Raw genomic sequence first — 20,876 nt, forward strand, 5'->3', positions numbered from 1 at the left:
TTGTCTTATTTGTTATTATTTTCTCCCATTCCTAGGGTTGCCTGTTCACTTTGCTCATAGTTTCCTTTCCTGTACAAAAAATTTTAAGTTTAATTGGGTCCCATTTATTTTTGCTTTTATTTCATTTCTCTGGGAGGTGGGTCATAGAGGATCTTGCTGTGATTTATGTCAAAGAGTATTCTGCCTATGTTTTCGTCTTAAGAGTTTTACAGGCTTTGCTCTTATATTAGGTCTTTAAATCCATTTATTTTTGTGTAAGGTGTTAGGAAGTATTCTAATTTCATTCTTTTACACATAGCTGTCCAGTTTTCCCAGCACCACTTATTGAAGGGGCTATCTTTTCTCCATGTATATTCTTGCCTTCTTTTGTCAAAGATAAGGTACCCAAAGGTGTGTGGGTATATTCTTGGGCTATTACCTATAGGTTACCTGTGTGTTTCCATTCCACTCAGTTTCAAATAACAGTGCACCATGCACTTTGACAACTATTCTTTATGGGCCTATTCTGTGACAGGCACTCTGCTGGGTTCTGTATATTATTTTACTTCATCTGTTTGCCAAGGCCTCAGGCTCCAGGTAGTGTGACAGCCTGAATTGCAAACCTTGATTTGTATGTCACATCTTAGCAGAATTTGTGAATCATTTCAGCCCTGAACCCTAATTTCATTCACTCTAAAATCCAGAGGCTAAGGAAATATGAAGAATGAGAAGTCAGCAGTTATAGCCTATGATGTAAAGGACTTAGCACTATTAAGTGCAATGGGAAAGCACCTTGTACCTTGCAGAGTTTGAAGCAAGGCTATTTATGTGATCAGAAAAATGTCGTAAAATGATCTCTTGCCTACTCTCCGGATATTCCATAAGAAGGCTGTGTAAAGCTCTCAGCACTGAAAATACTTCCAATTCTTGTATCCCCAGCCCAGATCTACTCTATAAGCCACTGTTCATTTGACATTCTCTTGGTGTCAAAAAGGCGTATTTGACTTAATATGAGAAAAGCTCAGATGCCATCTCAGAAAATAGTGTCACTGACTACCCACTGGCTCAAATTAAAAATTCAGGTGCCATCCTGTGTGCCCCTTTCCTCCACTACCCACACGCAGTCCGTCACCAAATGCTGCTAGCTCTCCACACTAGTGTAAACCATCCTCTGCTGTGGACCTCTGCAGACCTCCTGACTGGCCTTTTGATCCCCAATCCATCGGCCACAAGTGATCTTTAAAAATCTAAGTCTAATCTACGTTTCTGCTAATGCAAAGTGTGAAATTCTTTACCATCTTCCTTTTGCTCTTTGCTGTAAATTTCTTACCCTGTGAAGTCTTGCATGATGGGCTCCTGTCTGTCCTCCATTTACCCTTTGCTCACCAAGTCCAGTCACATTGATATCTTTTCCTTAAGCTCCTTTCAGTCTTGGGGCTTTGTGTTCCTGTGCCCTCTGCTAGGAATACCTGCCCCCCAGCTCTTGGCATGGTGACAAATTCTCTTTCTGTGGTTCAAAGAGAAGATTGCTGTGGCTGACATGGCCTGCCCTTTGACTTTCTTTAATTCACTTATCATAATCTGATATTTTGTTTACTTGTTGTAGCAGGTAGACTATAAGGTGGAGTCCATGATTCTCATCCGTGATATGTGTTCCCTTGCGTGATCTCTCTTCTTAGAGTGAGTGGGACCCGATTGCTTCTAACCCACAGAATGTAATGAAAGTGACAGGCTGTGTGTGATTATGTGTACACGATTGTGTGTTGTAGCATGTAATGTCCATCTTGCTTAGAGACCCTCTTCCTTGGTAGTTTTGAAGAAGCAGGCTGCCAGGTTATGAGCTTCTTTATGACAGGGATTGAGGAACTCAGCCCCAAAGCCTACAAGGAAATGGATGCAGCCAATGACAATGTGAGCTTGGATGTGGATCCTTTCCCTGTTGAGCCTCAAAGGAGAACCCAGCCCTGACATCACTGTTATTGCAGTCGTGCAAAGAACTCAGCTTAGAGAAGGCAATGGCAACCCACTCCAGTATTCTTGTCTGGAAAATTCCATGAACAGAAGAGCCTGGCAGGCTACAGTCCACGGAGTCACAAACAGTCAGACACAACTCACTGACTAAACAACAAAGGACCCAGCTAAGCCAGACCTCTATTTCTAACATACCAAAAATATAGGATAACAAACATGCTTTTTGTAAACCGTTATACAACAAGAGATAACTAATACACTTGTTAAGTGACTCCTACATTAGAAAGTAAACTTCAGGAGGCCAAGGGCCTTTTTGCTCTTCATTTCTGAAGCTCAGAACCCAGCAGGGTATTTAGTTTAGACAGCTAGTAGCGGACAGTTGCATGTAAGTAAGAAACATTCAATAAACGGTAACTGTTAATATCATACTCCCATATATTGGCAGGGATATGCAGTTCTTGTTCTCTAATAGAGTTGAAGTCACCTTTAGGGACAGGTGTGGCTGACTGTCATGGGATACAGAAAAGTACCAAATTAATTAAGGGCTTCATGTTCTCCTGAATCAAATAGCAAGTATTTGCTTCTGTCTGCCCTTTTTCCTTTGGGGTCAGATCGTCTTCCCATCTCTAATACCCTATCACTCCCACCTATGCAGAGTCAGAGGGGGCTTATCCATTCCCTCTCCTAGTTCTTGAATGCACATATGTCCTTGCCCTGATCCATCAGCATATTCCATCCCCTACCTTCCCCCGCACTTGGTTTGGGGTTGCCCACGTGACCCAAGTCTGTCCAATCAGAGCCAAACTCAGAAAATCTGAATGTACTATTGGAAAAGAGCAGCCTCTTTGCCCAATACGGAGTGCTAACTATGAGGCTGATATAAAATTAGAGCTGCCGGGACCTCCACATGGGTACAGACTATGTAAAAGTCATTTAGACTGAGAAAAGTGGTGCTGAGAGATGAAGAGAGATAGATGTTTAATGACATCACTTAAGCCCTGGATCCAGCAGTGTCTAAAGACCCACCTCTTGGCATTTTATTTCAGTGAAATGAATCTCTTCCCCCTCTACTTCCATTTTTTAAAGCCATTTTGAGTTGAGTGTCTACCACTAGCAACTAGAAAAGCCTTATTACCCAGGATCTGCCATTAAATTGACACAGAAGGAATGAATGGGTATGATGTCTAGAGAGAATTCTGAAATAAAGAGTAAAGAAAAAAAGCTCATCTAAATAAATATTTATTTAATAAAGTACCATAGCAAATAAACTACTTAAGTAGAAACCCCAAAGGATTTAAAAAATTTTTGTAGTTGTTTAGCATTTGCATAGGACTTTTTGAAGAAATGGCTTAACAAGACAACTTCCTTAATACAATACAAAAGTGTCAAGTGCAAATATTTTAAAGAGTAACATCACTGAACAGTATTCAATGGTGGAAACGATACCTTTAGCCTTAGAAAAAAAGCTCTTGGCCAAAAGGATAAGATTGGACTCTATTTTCTAACTTTGTCTGAGAGGCCATTATTCCCAAATGCTATTTATATTTCTGATAAGAGGCTCATAAGACAGAAGAGCTCGTTCTGTTTTGGATTCCCCACCCCCCTTCCTTTTTTTTCAAATGGGTGAAGAAATAAGCAGCTCTCATTAAAAAGAAATAAAAAGTAAAAACAATCTATGGTTACCCAAACTGGACTTCAGATACAAGATCTGAGCCTTTGGGAATCAGGTCACTGGCCTGTAGAGGCTCAGAACCTTGCCAAGGTCAGGTCTGCATCTCTGGGGAGGCGATGAGAGGATCGAAGAGCCACCAAGTCAATGGGATTCTTTGCTGATTCTCCTTGTGAAGGTGGGTCAGCTAATGGAACTGACCCAGAGCAGCAAGATCTCCAAAACCGTCTACTGTAGGACCCAACAAATAAGTAAAAAAGCTAAAGGATACCTCCAGGAAGTGTTTAACTACCTAGTCCCTTCTAAGTCATAATCCTAAGGGGCAAAGATCCAACAATATTCCAGAGGTGTTTGAATAAAACCTTTGGTTCCATTCAGCTGGTCATTCCTGGTAGAGCCCCTCTATGTGTGCAGACTTCACGGCCAGCGGACAGTCACCACTGGAGTTGTGTTGCGGCAACAGCCTGTTTGGTAACAAGAGGAAATGATTAGTTCTAAGGCCTCTTTAAAGAGCAATGTTGAGTGTACACGACTGAATAAATGACATTCTTTGTTGGTTTATTTTTGGCCACTTCTTGTAACCACACCAGATTTGGGGCTACACTAACTTTACAGATGAGGAAATTGGGGACACAAGAGGTTAAAATGCCTGAGTTAGGGGTAGAGGTTATGATCCTTTTCCCTGTTCTAGTTTGGATATTACATTTTCTCCAACTACTGTTTGTGTCCTTACAACAATCCAGTGAGAGAGGCAGAGCAAGGAGTAGCCCTGTTTAACCCATGAAAGAAAACTGAGAGCAGAGATGTTGGATAGCTAGTTCAAGACCACACAGCTAAAAAATGGCATAGCTGGGATTCAGACCCCTATCACCAAATCCTAATTAACTATTTCTTTACATTATTAACAGAAGGGAGATGTAGTAGGGGAAGAAAACTAAGTCTGTCTTTTTTCATCCCAGTGATGATAGGTTTCAGAGGAAAGTGAGAGCGGAGGTAACACTATTGATATTGACATAACTGGCAACATGGATTCTCTTTGAATTTCAAGTAGCCTTCCTAACACTGATACCGCATGGTGGGGAACTACAGCACACACCAGAGCTTGGCTGACCAACACACATTCTTAAAGCTTTTTTCCTTGTGGGTGTGTACTCCATTTCCCAGCCTCCCTTCCAGTTTAGAATGGCCATCTGCCAAAATTCCAGCCAATGAGGTCATTTGGGGTAAGAAAGGGGGAGGTTCTGGGAAAGATGTCATTTACTTGATAAAAAAGATCATACTCAATTGGTGAGAGAGGACTCATTTATTTCTCCCTTCATCCTGCCTTGAATGTGGTTGGTGGAGCCAGGGCCACAGCAGCTTTCTTGTGGTCATGAGGTGACAGGTCAATGGAGCAACACAGAAAAGCGGAAGGTGCCTGGTACCTTGAGGACACTGGGTTGGCTCTGTGCCAGTACTGAGCTATTGCCAGCTTTTTGCTATGCAATAAAAATAAATTCCTATTTGTTTAAGCTAGTATCTATTTAGGTTTTTCATTATTTGCCACCAAAGCATTACTACCTTACTACCTGATAATTTAAAAAAAAAAAAAATTGAGAAGGAAACCTCACTTCTCCATAAGAAGAGAGGTGAGGATACTAGGCACCTCCTAGCTTTGGAGACTGAGTGTGATGTGACCAGGGTTAGGGTGTTATTTGTGGAAATCTACCCAAATGGTAAAGATTGATTACTGCACTGACATGCACTTACCTGAGAGAAAACCAGTAGTTGATGAGGCTGGAGATTACCATGTAGGACACCATGATTGTCCCTGACATGACGAGTGACACAAAGCCCAAGCCACAGAGGACACAGAGCAGTGCGAGGCCGCCCACAGAGATGACCAGTCCTAGAGGAGGGTGTGTCAAAAGAATCATCCATCTAAAACAGACTGAAGATGCCAAACCCCATACCAATGGGTTTAAAACAAGTTAATCCAGAAAGGTCCATCTAGACAAGGCTATGGTTTTCCCCGTGGTCATGTATGGATGTGAGAGTTGGGCTATAAAGAAAGCTGAGCGCAGAAGAATTGATGCCTTTGGACTGTGGTGTTGGAAAAGACTCTTGAGAGTCCTTTGGACTGCAAGGAGATCCAACCAGTCCATTCTAAAGGAGATCAGTCCTGGGTGTTCATTGGAAGGACTGATGTTGAAGCTGAAACTCCAATACTTTGGCCACCTAATGCAAAGAGCTCACTCATTGGAAAAGACCCTGATGCTGGGAAAGATTGAGGGCAGGAGGAGAAGGGGACAACAGAGGATGAGATGGTTGGATAGCATCACCGACTCAATGGACATGAGTTTGGGTAGACTCCGGGAGTTGGTAATGGACAGGGAGACCTGGCATGCTGCAGTTCATGGGGTCGCAAAGAGCTGGACACAACTGAGTGACTGAACTGAAGTGAGGAGATTTCCCATAAAAATCCAGACTTCTGGCATTGCTTAAAAAAGGAGGCAATCTCAATACCCACATAAGCATTGTTGCATGGCACCAATTGACTGGCCTTCCAGTTTCCTCCAGGCCCCACTGTACCCAACTGTATCATTCTTGGACTGCTTTGCTCACTTCTGCTATCTGCCTTGCCCATGGGTATTTGAATTTGAAACCCCCTCACCCTCAAGTGGCTCAGACAGTAAAGTGTCTGTCTGCAATGCAGGAGACCCGGGTTCAGTCCCTGGGTTGGGAAGATCCCCTGGAGAAGGAAATGGCAGCCCACTCCAGTATTCTTGCCTGGAAAATCCCATGGACCGCACAGCCTGGTAGGTTACCGTCCATGGGGTCACAAAGAGTCGGACATGACTGAGCGACTTCACTTTCACTTCACCCTCAAAGTCAGGGATGGACTCCCAGTAGAATCCTCGAGAAGGAGTTAGCCAAGGCAGTAATAAGGGTGGTAAATTATGTCCAATGTTTCAAAGTGCCTAACAAATACTATAATTCGCACTTACCTGCAACCTATGGAAATAAAGGCTATGCAGGCTAAATAAAGTAAAATCTAAACATAACTTTTGATTACATCTTTTACAACCCCACCTGGCAACCATTATGCAGTAACTGTAAGGTCTGAATGATCATTTTACCTATCATTATTTTAATGGGAATATTAATGAGTTAGCATCTAAGTGCAGAGCAAATACATTTTTATAATACAGGATATATGGGGGAAAATAGTAAAAGGTACTACAGAAAGAGCACGGCTTTTTATAGTTGACATGATTGAGTTTGAGCCTAGTTAAGGATTTATAGTGTGAGTTCCTGGGCTTCCTTAGAGTTCTAGTTTCACTCATCTGTAAAAGGAATATAACAACTTCCTCTAAGTGATGGCATGACAATAACCATCACACACATGACAGTCTGTGGTATTTTCTGTCTGCTCAGCACACTTCCTCTTGCCTCCCTCATAGACAAATTTCCCCTTCCAATGTAGAATTAATAACATGGCAAATGCTGCATGGCAGACCTCCTTCCCCTTGCCTCATAAGTGCTCAAATTGCCCACCTGGTACTCCACAGTGACAGTTTCAGGGACGCACCATGGAAAGGAAGGAAAGTAGAGAAAGTAAACAGGTGTGCTGCCTTTTCAATAAAGATTCACAAAATCCTAGATCAGTATTTTTCAAAGGATGGCTAACCACCACAAAGAAATGGCAAACATCTCTTTGTGGATTGTGATCTGGTTTGAAAAGGCAAACTGAGCCAATCAGATTTACTTTCTCAGTAATTTTAACTTAGCAACCCAGGGAGAAGCTGACAACAGGCAGTGGGACTTCGGGAGGAAAGGTGAAGGAGACCCTCAATACACAGCAAGGCACCTGGCATGCAATAGATGCTCAATAACTGTTGAGTGAACGGCTTCTCTGTTTAATGACAACAGTTAGCATTCATGGAGAAGCTACTCTGTGTCAAGGACCGTGCTAAGTACTTTATAGAACTGTAGGTTTCAATCCTCACAATTCTCTGAGACAGTATTATTACATCCCTATCTTGCATATGAGGAATTTGAGGCTCAGAGAGAGTTAACAACATGTCTAAAATCACGCTGGGGGAGGTGGGATTCTAACAGACTCCAGAGTCCATGTTTTAACTACTCTGACAAGCTGCCTTGGTTGATGTGACTTTGACAAGAACAGCAACATTTGACAGCAATGGCAGGTGCCCTGAGTCATTTTCTAAGAGGGTGAGTAACTGAGTAGGATACCTTCCAGTAATATGACTCCCACAAAAGCAGCCAGGGAGGTAAGCACCACGAGGAGCAGGAAGAAACCGACAGGAACGGCTGACAAAGCAACAAATACCAGCAAGGTGAGGGTCAGGAAAGGATGCCGGTCCAGGTACTGACCCACTGGAGACTTCATAAAGGAAACCACCTGTGGACAAAGCAGAAGAGCGGGTGTGAAAGCCATGTCTGACCAGGTTGATGAATTTGCCTGAGCTGCAGGAAGTATAAGCCAAGGTCATAAGGGTGGAAGGCCCGTTGGTAAGAAGTCAACAATAATAATCCTCCCAAGACATGAGTTGCCCCAGCAACAACTTAAGGCAGCTGGGACAGGACAGGACAGGGGTAAGTTTGAGGGCCCACCCAACCTCAAGTCTTGTGAAAGAAGGAAAGACCCAGGCACTACTGCTCTACTGCTTCACACACACCCTCTCGGAAGACATGCTCAGCATATGCTCTGATGTGGTGGCTCAGATGGTAAAGAATCTGCCCATGATGCAGGGAGACGGGGGTTTGATCCCTGGGTTGGGGAGATCCCCTGGAGAAGGGAATGGCAACCCACTCCAGTATTCCTGCCTGGTGAATGCCATGGACAGAGGAACCTGGAGGGCTACAGTCCATGGGGTTGCAAAGAGTCGGACGACTGAGTGACTGACACTTCACTTCAACATATGTACAAATGGCTGCTTACCTCACAGCTGAGGCTACTGAGGGAGGTTAAGTCCTGGCTACTTGGCATCACCTGGGAGCTTGTTTCCTGGGTTCTTTTTTTGGGGGGGGGGCGGGGGAGGGTCTTTAATGAATTTGTTACAATATCGCTTCTGTTTTATTTATTTAGTTTGGCCAGGAGGCATGTGGGATCTTAGCCCCCCACCCAGGGATCAAACCCACACCTGCATTGGAAGGTGAAGTCTTAACCACTGGACTGACAGGGAAGTTCCTGGAAGCTTGTTAGAAATGCAGCATCTTGGGCCCCGATCCAGATGTGACAAATCAGGTTCTGTTTTTTAACAAGAGCACCAGGTGATCTGTACACACATTAAAGTTTGAGAAACAGTGGGGATGAAATGAATCATGTAGAGTCACATGGCTTCCAAGTGGCAAAATCTAGGCATTCAAAGCTAAATCTTTCATTCTGGATGTCACATTTGCAATGGCTGCCATTTCATTAGGAGAAAATGTTATGTCATCAACTTGATAGCAGTCAGGCCACAGCCTGATGACTGCTGAGAGCTTATGCTGTGTTAATAGGTAGGTTATCTTCCTCCACTAGGCAAAACGGTTTCTGGAGCTGGCTCAGTGCGGGAAGGCTGCTTTAATACAAAGCAGGCCCTCAGTATCTGTCTTACTGTATCTCACTGTTCGCTGAACCCATGGTAGGCAAGGAGACAGCGGGGAAGCTGGGAGAAAACTCGAAGAGCCGTAGGAACTGCAGACACGTTTCTCTCTCCAGGCTGGCACAGGAGCCATTGTAGCAGATATAGCATAACATAACCACAACACATCATAACACACACCCCAATACAACACAACACAGCACAGCCTCAAGGGCTTGCCAGGTGGAGCTTAAATATGATTAGAGAACAAAAGTAGCCCATGGCCAAGCAAGTACCTTGTGAGGCACATGCGCAGTGCTATAAGTGATCTCAGCTGTTAGATAATCATTTACAAAATATGGGGCAAGAGCGAGAGCACACGGGCGAGACAGCCTGACCACGCCATCTCAGCTAATCTGCTCTCTCCTTACAGCACTCGCACAAGGAAAGGCTTCCCTCATCTTCTTAGGCTCCATGCCCTCTCTCTCCTCAGTGCTGGCATGCTAGTTCCCATTCCCTTGAAGCCTCCATCATTCCGGAACTCTTCCCCATCAAACATGGTCCTTCCTTTGGGCCATGTAGGCCGGCAGGTAAATTGAAGATATAATTTAAGCTACAGTGATCATGGGTGCCACTAATCAAAACACATGCTCCTAAATGACTTGTTCACCCAAGTGATTCAAATGCAGAAGTTGGAGGCAAGCTGGAAGGCATGAGGGTTCTATAGTTCAAGTTGATGACGAAAAAGCACAGGACTCACTCCGTTTAACTAGAAAAGGCTGTTTTAAGAAGCCACAGCTGTCGGTCTTGGGGCTTCAGTATTGACAAACTTTACTTCCTGCCCGGCCACAAAATGGCATAATATACACTGGCTACACCGCCTCCAGCTACTCCTTTCTGACAAAAGCTATCTGAGACTTTGCGATTCAGCTTCTCTTGTCAGAGAATCTGCCTCTGAGCTAGAAATACCCAGTGTGGATACTCCAGCATCAGAACTCAGTGAGATCTTCTGGTTAGGGCTGTTAGAGGTGAGACAGAGGCAGAGGGGTCGTGGGAGTGGGGCTAGTCCTTCGAGCTGCCCCAGATCTTGGTTGCCTTCCAGCTCTAATCCACAGACACCGAGTAAACCCCTAGAAGTCATCTGGCAGAATAAACTGTTCTCTCTGATCCTCATAAACAAAAGACCCAGCAATCACAGTGGGGAGGAGCAGATGAGGCTGGAACACCAGAATTCCAGGCTTAGGACTTCATACCCAGACTTTCCAGTACAGTAGCCACATGTGGCCCTGAGCACCTGATACATGGCTAGTGTGACCAATAAACTAGATTTTGAATCTAAATTTAAAAATTGCTACTTGATTCAGTCATTGAAAAAATTATATTTCAAACGAGTTGGGTATGTTTCAAATAGTTTTTCAATTATAAATTTTATGAAATTTGAATAGAGACCAAGTATTTCCAATGGAAAATTAGCATGTGAATTGAGAGGTGCACTGAGTGTATTTAAAAAAGAATGCTCCATGACCTAGAAGGGTGAGATGAGGGGAGGTGAGGGAGGTGAGGGAGGGAAGGCATACACACACATATATATGTGTATATATATATACATAATTATGACCGATTTGCATTGCTGTATGGCAGAAACACAAACTTGTAAGGCAGTTTTCCACCAATTAAAAAATAAATTTTTTTTTAAAAATAAGATATCTCACCAACGCTTTTTTAATATTGATTATATGTTGAAATTATATTGTTGTGTATATATTGGGTTATATAAAATATATTATTAAAAATTAATTTTACACAGTTCTTTTTATGTTTATTAATATGACTACTTGAAAATGTTAAACTATATATGTGGCTCACATCCTATTTATATTGGAAAGTGCTCACTCAAACTTTATCTAGAAAAAATAAGAAGCAAACTGCTGGCTTTTGGGCAAGACTGTCATACAACCAAAGGGATAATTTTTTTGACTAATGTAAACATTTTAATATTTTTATTGGCATATAACTGCTTTACAATGTTGTGCTAGTTTCCACTGTACAACATGAATCAGCCATAAGTATACAAATATCCAGTCCCTCTTGAGCCTCCTTCCCACTCTTCCATCCCACTCCTCCAGGTCATCACAGAGCACTGAGCTGAGCTTCCTGTGCTACACAGCAGCTTCCCACTAGCTATTTTACACATGGTAGCATATATATCCAACATGATTTTACACGTCATAGCATATAGATCCAACCAGTCCATCCTAAAGGAAATGAGTCCTGAATATTGATTGGAAGGACTGATGTTGAAGATGAAACTCCAATACTTTGGCCACCTGATGCAAAGAACTGACTCACTGAAAAAGACCCTGATGCTGGGAAAGATTGAGGGCGGGAGGAGAAGGGGACGACAGAGGATGAGATGGTTGGATGGCATCACGGATGCAATGGACGTGAGTTTGAGTAGGCTCCGGGAGTTGGTGATGGACAGGGAAGACTTGCGTGCTGCAGTCCATGGGGTCGCTAAGAGTCGGACACGACTGAGTGACTGAACTGACTGAGCATATACATGTCAATGCTACTCTCTCAGTTTGTCTCTCTCTCCCATTCCCCCATGTCCACGTCCATTCTCTATGTCTGCATCTCTATCCCTGCCCTGCAAACAAGTTCATATGCACCATTTTTTTAGATTCAAAGGAATAATTTTTTAAAAAAGATGAACCTGGCAGTCCTGTGGAAGAGGCAACAAGGAAGATTTGCAGGGAAACTAGCAAGGGATAATGATGGCCAAAACTAGGTTGATGGCAGAGGAGGAGGAGATGCTGTATGAAAGAGGAATGAAGAATGAAAAATCAACAGGACCGTCTGGCATGGGGATCCAAGAGGAGAAATGCAGGAAGGGACTACTTACAGTCCTTAAAGAAATCTAATTTTTTCTTAACCTCTTCTAAATCTGGGGCCTACAACCAAAAAATATAAAGTCATTCAGATATGCAGAGAGACCAATTTGAGATGCACACAATTAAGTCCAGCAATCGTCTTCCCTTAAGGAGGATGGCCCTGCTCTGACAGTCTGTCCCAGAAGGGGAAGATATGATTCAGTTATGCCTAATAATAATAGAGAATATTCATTAAATACTCAAGTGCCAAGTACTATTTTAAGGACTTTCAATAAACTCCCTATTTCTGTCTACAATGCTACGAGATAGGTAACAAGGGAAAATTTAACATTACTTAAATTTGGGAATTAGAATATAGCCATTAACTTTTCATTCTCCCAGGCAACAGAGGGTGATACAATGGAAGGACAGAAAGTAGGAGAGCTTATCACTCAGGAACACTTTCCATCCCTACCCTGAAACAGATCCAGGTATTCTAATCAAGATTTTACAGGCATGGTGCAGTGCTGAATAACCCAGGAATGCAAAGTTGGAACAGACTGGCACCATTAAGTGCCAGACTCTGTGCTAAGGCCTTCTCAAATAGCATCTGAGATCATCCTCACAACAAATCTATGAGCCTGGCATTGCTTATTTTAGAGAAGATGAGATAGAGAGTCAGTGAGTCCGAGCAACTAGCCCAAGGTCGGACAAAGATGACTTATTTTAAAATGCACACATGAGTATGGGAGGTTCCAAAGTAGGGACAACGTGGCCAGTGTTTAAGGACATAAAGCCTCCACCTGGAACTATTTAGAAGACAGGCTAATTCCCTGGTCCGAGAATGAAAAAAATAATCAGTATCCACTGTCCTTTGCTACCAGAAGGGCTCTGGAGGGCAGAGGGATCAGGATCATTTAAAATCACTGGTAATGACAAATCCAAGGTTCTATGTGATAGTTTCTTCTAGATTATGGTCCTATAATTCAGGATTGGGACCCAGATGCAAAGGAGGTCATTCAAAAACATCCTTTGTGGAAGGAAAGGGCCAGCATGAGAGCAAAACTATTTTGTCACAGGTAATCCACATGGAGATATCACTGACAGGGCGGGGTTGGGGAGCAGTATCTGCCCAGCCCATTCTCTCTCTCTCTTCCCTCCTCTCTGGAAATTGCCCCCTCCCACACCAGGGGTATACCCCTGAAGCCATGTTTATACCCATGAAATGAAAAGTCCCAGCCCAGCTGCCATCTCCCTGGTTATAGGTGACTTGGTCAAGCAGATTCTTGCTCCTAGGAATCAAGCACTCTCAAGATAAAGTCCCACAGAGGGCTTCAGCTGGGAACTGGAGGAAACATGGGGAGTTAAAGGTACTGTCTTGGGCAAGTGTGTCTGCCCAAGTGAAGAGAACAGCAAAGGAAGCCAGGCTGCAGAGAGAGAAGAATGAAGCTGATATACAAGGAAAAGTTATAATGAGGTACGGTTCAAGAGAGGGTATTGAGAGTTACCTCTGACCCCAGTGACCTGCCTGACCATTTTAACCCCTCCTGAGGCTCCGCCCTGCTATTTCTTGCCTTTGGCTTCTGCGACAGCCTTACATTTCCCCAAAGTTCTGGCAGGTTCCACTGTTTGTTTGTTTAAGCTATTTTGGGCAGGTTTCTGACTCTGTCAGCCTAAAAGTAAGACATTAAGACTTTATGTTCGAGAGGTTTCCTAAAAGAAATGATGGAGTTGTTTCACAAACACTCAATCTGGAAACCATCTATTCTTATCTGGAACTCAAAGGGCTTATGAACTCTAAGGATATAAATTACTTAGGACAAAGAAATCACCTAAATATCATTGAAGCAAGGGGATGACTATGTAAATTATGGTATATCAATCTGAGGGAAGTTTCTACTACCACAAAAAGCAATTGGTAGGAAGACCTATGCTTCAATCTAGAAAAAACACCAATATACAATATCAAACAAAAATATAGAACTACATCTGCCATAATTAAAAATACTGTATCTAAAAATTACATACTGAAGAGGCCTAATAATAACAAAAACAACAATGATAATACCACGACTGGATTTATCAGTGATGGGTTTACAGGTGATTCCCCTTCCTTCGTCTGCCAATATTACTTAATTTAGTAAACACAATACTAATTAATTCAATTAGTATAATTTAAACATTTAACAGAAAGTACTCTACCTCAGGACTATCTGAAGAACATCAAGGCTGAGCTAACTGATGACCCATCCCTCATCCTGGGAGTCGACTGCCCTGGAAGTTATCTAGTCCAAACCGACTCCACTGACTATGGCTGAGGATCTAATGTGAAAAAACGAAGAAATGTCAAGAAGTCAGAGTTCATATGCTTTGAAATGCCTACCTTAGAAGGTAGATGTGAATATTAAATAAGTTAAGACATGCCAAGTGCCTAGCACAGTGCCTGGCATATAGTAAGTGCTCAACCACGGTTAATTAATGTACAGTCAATTCCTACTGTTTGCAGAATCCTTATCTGTGAACTTGCCTACTCACTAAAATTGATTTGTAACCCCCAAATCAACACTTTAAGGTGCTTTCATGGGCATGCATACAGCAGTGGAAACCAAGAACCACCTGAGGCATATGCTCCCATCTGAGGTCAAACTAGGTTAACACTGGCTTCTTGTTTCAGCTCTTTATACAACTGTCCTTTCCATGGTATATTTACTGCCACCTCTTTCTGCATTTTTATGGGTTTCTTTTGTTGGTGGTGGTGATTTTCCCATTTAAAACGTGTAGCAGTACTAGCTTGTATTCCTAGGAATAAGAAGGCTGTGATGTGCCTTATAGAGAAAATGCAAATACCAGACAAACTTCATTCAGGCAAGAGATACAGCTGCCTATATAGTATAGGCTGTTGGCCTGGAGTTCAATCTTAATAAATCAACAGTATGTATAGGATAAAGGTGCCTTTAAACAAAGACACACAAAACAGGCTATGGTTTTATTGGCTGATGAAAATGTTGGCACCAGAAGTTTGCCAGAACCTATTTCCCATTTGAGCAATGGTTCAACCAGTCTGTGAGATGCAACTGGAATGGTGCAATGCCTGAGGTGAGTCAACAAAACCAACACAGATAATGAGAATCAACTGAAAATGTAGATGAATATGAGCACATTTCTCACTAACATTAGTAATAAGAATCTCAGCCTGCTGACTAGAAAGTTACTTGTCTCATCTAAAAATAGCTTGCTAAATGCACAGAGTGCCAGAGGCATTTTGGGATGAGTTCAGAAAAGATCCCTATAGAGTATACTGCTCTAGACTACAAAGGCGTGGGTCCTCAAAGAGATCCTAGTGGAACTGTGGCATCGAATACAAAAATCAGATCATCAACCAGCTCACTTTGTTACATACATATATGTATTTTATGGGTATATTGCATAGAAAAAAGTCTAGAAGGACATTCAACAAAATGTTAATAATATTATCTCTGAGAGCTGTTTTTTTCCCCTGAAAAAATACTGAAAGACATATGGAAGAAAACAATAGATATAAAAGTTCAAGAAACCAAAATATACTGTCTCAAGTCTCACTGCCATTGAATGGCTACTGAGCACTTGTTAAGTAGCTAGTTCAAATGGAACTAGCTACTAGTAAAATACACACTGATTTCAAAGACTTAGTATAAAAAGAATATAAAACATCTCAATAACTTTTACCATTAATATTTTTATAATGATTACATGTTAAAATGATATATTTTAGATATATCAGGTTTAGTAAAATAACTATTAAGATTAATTTCACCTAATTTTTTTTACTTTTAAAATGTGGCTACTAGATAATTTTAAGTTACATATGTGTTCTATGTCACATTTACATTGGACACTGGGTTTCTAGTGAAACACTGGACTCTAGTAGTCTCTCATTTTTAGGGTAACAGGTCAAAATTATAACAAAACAAAAGGATGGTATCTGTGGCACAGACTGCGAGTTGCCTCTGCTGCTGCTGCTAAGTCGCTTCAGTCATGTCCGACTCTGTGTGACCCCATAGACGCTCTCCAACTAAAGAATCACACTTGCTACAAGGGATGATCAGAAAACTAAATTCTGGTCTGTGAGATGCAACTGGAAGTTTGTGTATGTGTGACTTTTAGGAAGTCTCCTTAAATTGGAGGTGGCTTGCAAGTCTTTTTCTCCCCACAACATCTTACTGCCTCGAATGTGGATTCAATGGCTGATACTCTAGCAGTCATCTTGGTCAGTGAGTTTGAAGGTCACAACTTAAACATGACATGGTGGTGAGTTAGAAAGATTCTGACCTATCTCCAAATTTCTCCTACTTAAGGGAGAAATAATTTTCTATGGTGTTAAGCTAGTGTTATTTTGGAATTTTCCATTATGTGCTCTGATTAGAAACTGACCTTTGAGTTACTCTGGACAGATGCTATCAGCAAAGACAGCTTCCTCTGCAGCTCCTGCAAGTCCTTTGAAGTACTCGGGGGCTCCTCTTTCGCCATCCTGAAACCCACTTCAGTCTCTTTAAGGATTAATTCTACCAGGAAGCTCTTCAATGCAGGGCACAGTCCAATCTCTCATGTCACCTTGTCTCTTGTTGTCACTGGAGGAAATGAAAAGTATCTCAAACCATTAGTGGTCTTCACTCAATTGACCCAACGAGGGCTTCTACTGTCCTCACACACTGATGGGCAAAAAGATGAAGGGTAACTGGGCAATATCCATCAAAATATCAAATTGTACAAACCTTGACCCAAAAATTTATTTTCCAGGAACCTGAAGGAAGCAATCAGTCATATCAAAACATGCCAAAAGGATGTGCGATTTTATCTGTTTACAATACATACTTAATAGTAAAACAACAGGAAGAAGTTGTCTACTGATAGGAACTAGGTTGCTGCTGTTGTTGCTGCTAAGTCGCTTCAGTCGTGTCCGACTCTGTGCAACCCCATACATAGTAGTCCACCAGGCTCCCCCGTCCCTGGGATTCTCCAGGCAAGAACACTGGAGTGGGTTGCCATTTCTTTCTCCAATGCATGAAAGTGAAAAGTGAAAGTGAAGTCGCTCAGTCATGTCCGACCCTCAGCGACCCCATGGACTGCAGCCTACCAGGCTCCTCCATCCATGGGAGTTTCCAGGCTAAATAATGATAAATTCATACAATGGAGTACTGTATAGCCATTAAGATGATGTTGATATTTATTTAATGAAAATATATCTATGATGTGAAAAAATTATAAAATACCGATTGTTACATATTTTATGTATATATCCATAATATAAAATACATATATCCACAGTAAAATAAAAGATCTAGATGCACATATAACAAAATGTTAATGGTATTATCTCTGAGAGCTTAGGTTTTTTAGCCTGATAAAATGCTGAAAAGAATACGGAAGAAAGTAAGGCTGAAGACACTATTTCCAGTCCCACTGCCTTTTTTTTTTTTGCCAGAAAGCCTTCTCAAACGTATGACAGTGGCCAATTTCTTTATTTACTACCCACACTAAATAGGTTGGCTCCCAATTACATTGTGCCATAAATTACTCTCTATTTACTTGTAAGTCTCATTTCCATAACAAGAGAGGGACAAACTTTGCCACAATTATACTCTGTGACTCAATGGCCTGGAATTTCCAGGACTGTCCCAATAATAAAAGCTGTTTGTTAAATTATATATCTATCTTTTAAACCCTTTTTAATTTTTATATAAACAAATACATTGTTATTTTATATTTTCCAGAACAACACTGTAAGGCTGGGCTGGACACAGAGATATCTTTTCCATTATTCCTTACAACTTATCTCCTGACCTATAGCACAAATGCTAAAAGATTCTATTACAGTGGACAAAATTAACTGAGAGATGTTCATATTTATTTACCATACTCAACATCCCACGTGGTAATTATGTGAGATGGGAAGTGATGATGGTGGTTTAATCGCTAAGTCATGTGGCATGTGGAATCTTGGGACCCCATGGACTTGGGGTCCCTGCCAGGCTTCTCTGTCCATGGGATTTCCCAGGCAAGAATAGTGGAGTTCTTCTCCAGGGGATCTTCCTAACCTAGGGAGGGAACCCGCATCTCCCACATTGTAGGCAGATTCTTCGCCACTGAGCCACCAGGGATGACGCATCTTCTAATATCTATCGGGTCTATTGTTGTTATTTAGTCGCTAAGTCATGTCCGATTCTTTGCGACCCCATGGACTGCAGCCCACCAGGCTCCTCTGTCCATGGGATTCTCCAGGCAAGAAGACTGGAGTGGGTTGCCATTTCCTTCTCCATTAGGGTCTAGTAGCAAATTAAAGCACATTTTTAATCACCCAGCTAGAGACTGTCTGCTACAATCCCTTTTGTGAAACAGGAATCCTCCGGACTGGACAGGACTAGATCCTTCATCCCTATATTCTGTCTCTGAAGCTGCAGCTGGCACAGATTAGAATTGGCCATGTTCCCAGCACTCAACTCCCCTAATCTCAAATCTGCAACGGGCAGGAACAAGCCCAGCTCCCGTCACTGGTTCCCAGGGCCTTGGAAACCCAGGGCCATCCGGACCGGTTTGGGAAGTTCAATGTGGATAGCGTGGGTAGAAAGCCATCGGCCACAGCTGGCCACCAATCCCCAGCCCCCCTAGTCACTCACTCCTCGGAGGGGCCTCCTTAAGCAAAGACAGGTCTCAGGAGGAGGGAAGGGGGCAACCCATTAATCCGACGCAGCGCACAGTTCCCGCCTCTGCCTTCTCCGGGCCTTCCGGGCTGAGCCAGGAAAACACAAGCCAACCCGCCCTTTCCCTTCCACGGCCCACCCGCTAAAAGCCCCCCTCTCTTCCTCGCCCGCCCCTCCCGGGACAAACGGAAACCCTGAACGTTCCAGCCGGTATGGAGAGAAGTGGCACCGAGTACCCCGTCATTAATCAGGGGAGGAAAATCCACCTTTGATACACCCTGCAGTGACGGGGCAGGGGGACCCCGTAGGGATGAGGGCATCCGTTTTGATGATTCCTGAAGAGGAGGTGTGGAGACTTCCCAACCGGGTTTCCCAAGAAAGGGAAGGGCCTTCAGGGTGGGATAGGGGTGGCAATCCTTTACCGAAAGCAGTAGCAGGTGTAGGAGCGTGTGTGTTGTGTGTGTCTTAGGGGCTGGGGAGGGATGAGACCTCCCTTAGTAGTGGGGGTGTGTGTGTGTGTCTAGCAGCGGCCGGGAAGGATAGGACTCCGTGTGTGTGTGTATGTCACCGACTCCCCTTTCAACCCACCGCCCCCGCGCTCCTCCATTTGTCCAGCGCGGCCCAGGGGTCTAGCCAGCCAGGGCCCTCGGTCCCCCACGCCCAAGTTCTCACCTGGTCCCCGGGGCCGCGGTGCAGGAGGAGCAAAGCAGATCTGACGGAGCCGCGGGGTCGGCGCTTGAGCCTCAGCCCCGGCCTGCGCCCCAGCCAGCCACGCCCCTCCGCCGCGTGGCCCCGCCCCGCTCTTCCCCTTCCTTTCCCCGCCCCTCCCCTTCTCTCGGCTGCACCTCCCTGCCGCTCTCCCAGGGCTGCCTCCTTCAGTATTTTGGAGCTTCCGGGAGAAACCGGAGCGAGGAGCACGTGAGGAAACTAAGGCTCAGAGAGAGTTGACGTTCCTACACTCTTGGCTTGTAGTGAGGGTCATCTCTGAGACAGGTGAACTGGCAGGTATGAATGGGTTTTCACAGGGTCTTAGGGCTTCTGCCTAAATACCCTGAGCTACCTCTTCTGGAAGCATCTCTGGAGCTCAGGACAGACAAGTGATGAGACGGTTCCTTGACTGGAAGGTTTTCACCATTACTTCTCAAATGCAAACATCATGAGCCAATGAGATCCTTAAAAACTGTTAGATTAGTGTCTCCATTTTATACATGAAAACGTCTAAGCCAGAGCCAGAACGCATGTTCCCTGACCTGAAATCCAGCCCTATAGCAGTGTTTTTCAAGGGACAGCGCTATTGACATTTTGGGCAGAAAAGTTCTGTGTTGAGGGGACCGTCCTATGCATTGTAGGATGTTTAGCAGCATACCTGACTTCCAGCCCCTAGTGCTTTCCTTCCCTGCAAACAACCAAAAATGTCACCAAACATCAGCAAATGTTCCCTGCACGGTTGTCTGGGTTGAGAACTGCCATAGAACATACTGGTGAAGACAGTGAACCGGGGCGCAACAATGGTAGACTCTGGTCCCAAGTCAGACTCTTACTATGTGACCATGGAAGAGTTACCTCTCTGAGACCACTTCATCTATAAAATGGAGAGAAGGATAGACTTGAGAAATTGGTCCGCTACTGCACAGTTCTCGGGTTCCGTCCATCCGGGGACATGTATTGATCTACTTTCATCTGTGACTTGGGTCAATAGCCACCTGGAAAATAGCTCTTTAAGAAAGAGAAAAGCAATCACAGGGTTGTAGTGAGGACTGGTGAAATAATGGCTGTAAAGAACTTAGCACTTATCAGGAACATGGGAGGAGCCCAGAAATATTTAATGTATCGTGCTTTTTTTTTAATCTATATTTTTTCAAGGTTATTTGGTTTCTTTTTTTTTCTTTTTTTTAATTGCAGTATAGTTAGCCTATAACATATGACATATAAGTATTAGTTTCAGGTGTATGACAATGATCTGATATTTGTTTATATTGCAAAATAATCATCACAATAAGCATAGTTAACATCTGTCACCATATACAGTGACAGAATTTTTTTCTTGTGATGAGAACTTTAAAGATTTACTCTATTCGCAACTTCAAATAGGTGATACAGTTTTTACTTCTTTCACTGATTCTGCCCATCCATCAAGGAT

At 43.2% G+C, this 20,876-nt stretch overlaps 1 protein-coding gene across 1 annotated transcript; it reads right to left on the reverse strand.

Moving 5' to 3' along the window:
* Positions 1-3,173: 3,173 nt before the first annotated feature.
* TMEM159 (transmembrane protein 159) lies at positions 3,174-19,542 on the reverse strand. Its single transcript, XM_027527409.1, has 5 exons — positions 19,409-19,542; positions 16,470-16,666; positions 7,856-8,024; positions 5,369-5,507; positions 3,174-4,083 (listed from the first exon to the last, which is right to left on the reverse strand). The coding sequence occupies exons 2-5, from the start codon at positions 16,563-16,565 to the stop codon at positions 4,002-4,004; spliced, it is 486 nt and encodes a 161-aa protein (XP_027383210.1). The 5' UTR covers positions 16,566-16,666; positions 19,409-19,542; the 3' UTR covers positions 3,174-4,001.
* Between the last annotated feature and the right edge of the window lie 1,334 nt (positions 19,543-20,876).

The sequence above is a fragment of the Bos indicus x Bos taurus genome, chromosome 25 (genome assembly GCF_003369695.1).
Source record: "Bos indicus x Bos taurus breed Angus x Brahman F1 hybrid chromosome 25, Bos_hybrid_MaternalHap_v2.0, whole genome shotgun sequence".
Lineage (NCBI taxonomy): Eukaryota > Metazoa > Chordata > Mammalia > Artiodactyla > Bovidae > Bos > Bos indicus x Bos taurus.

Coding starts and splice junctions, on each gene's coding strand:
- TMEM159 (XM_027527409.1), bottom strand. CDS start 16,565: ATGGCGAAAGAGGAGCCCCCGAGTACTTCAAAGGACTTGCAGGAGCTG. Junction 5,508..7,855: donor GGGAGTCATATTACTGGAAG/GTATCCTACTCA, acceptor ACCCTCCTCTAG/GACTGGTCATCTCTGTGGGC. Junction 4,084..5,368: donor AACTACTGGTTTTCTCTCAG/GTAAGTGCATGT, acceptor GTTACCAAACAG/GCTGTTGCCGCAACACAACT.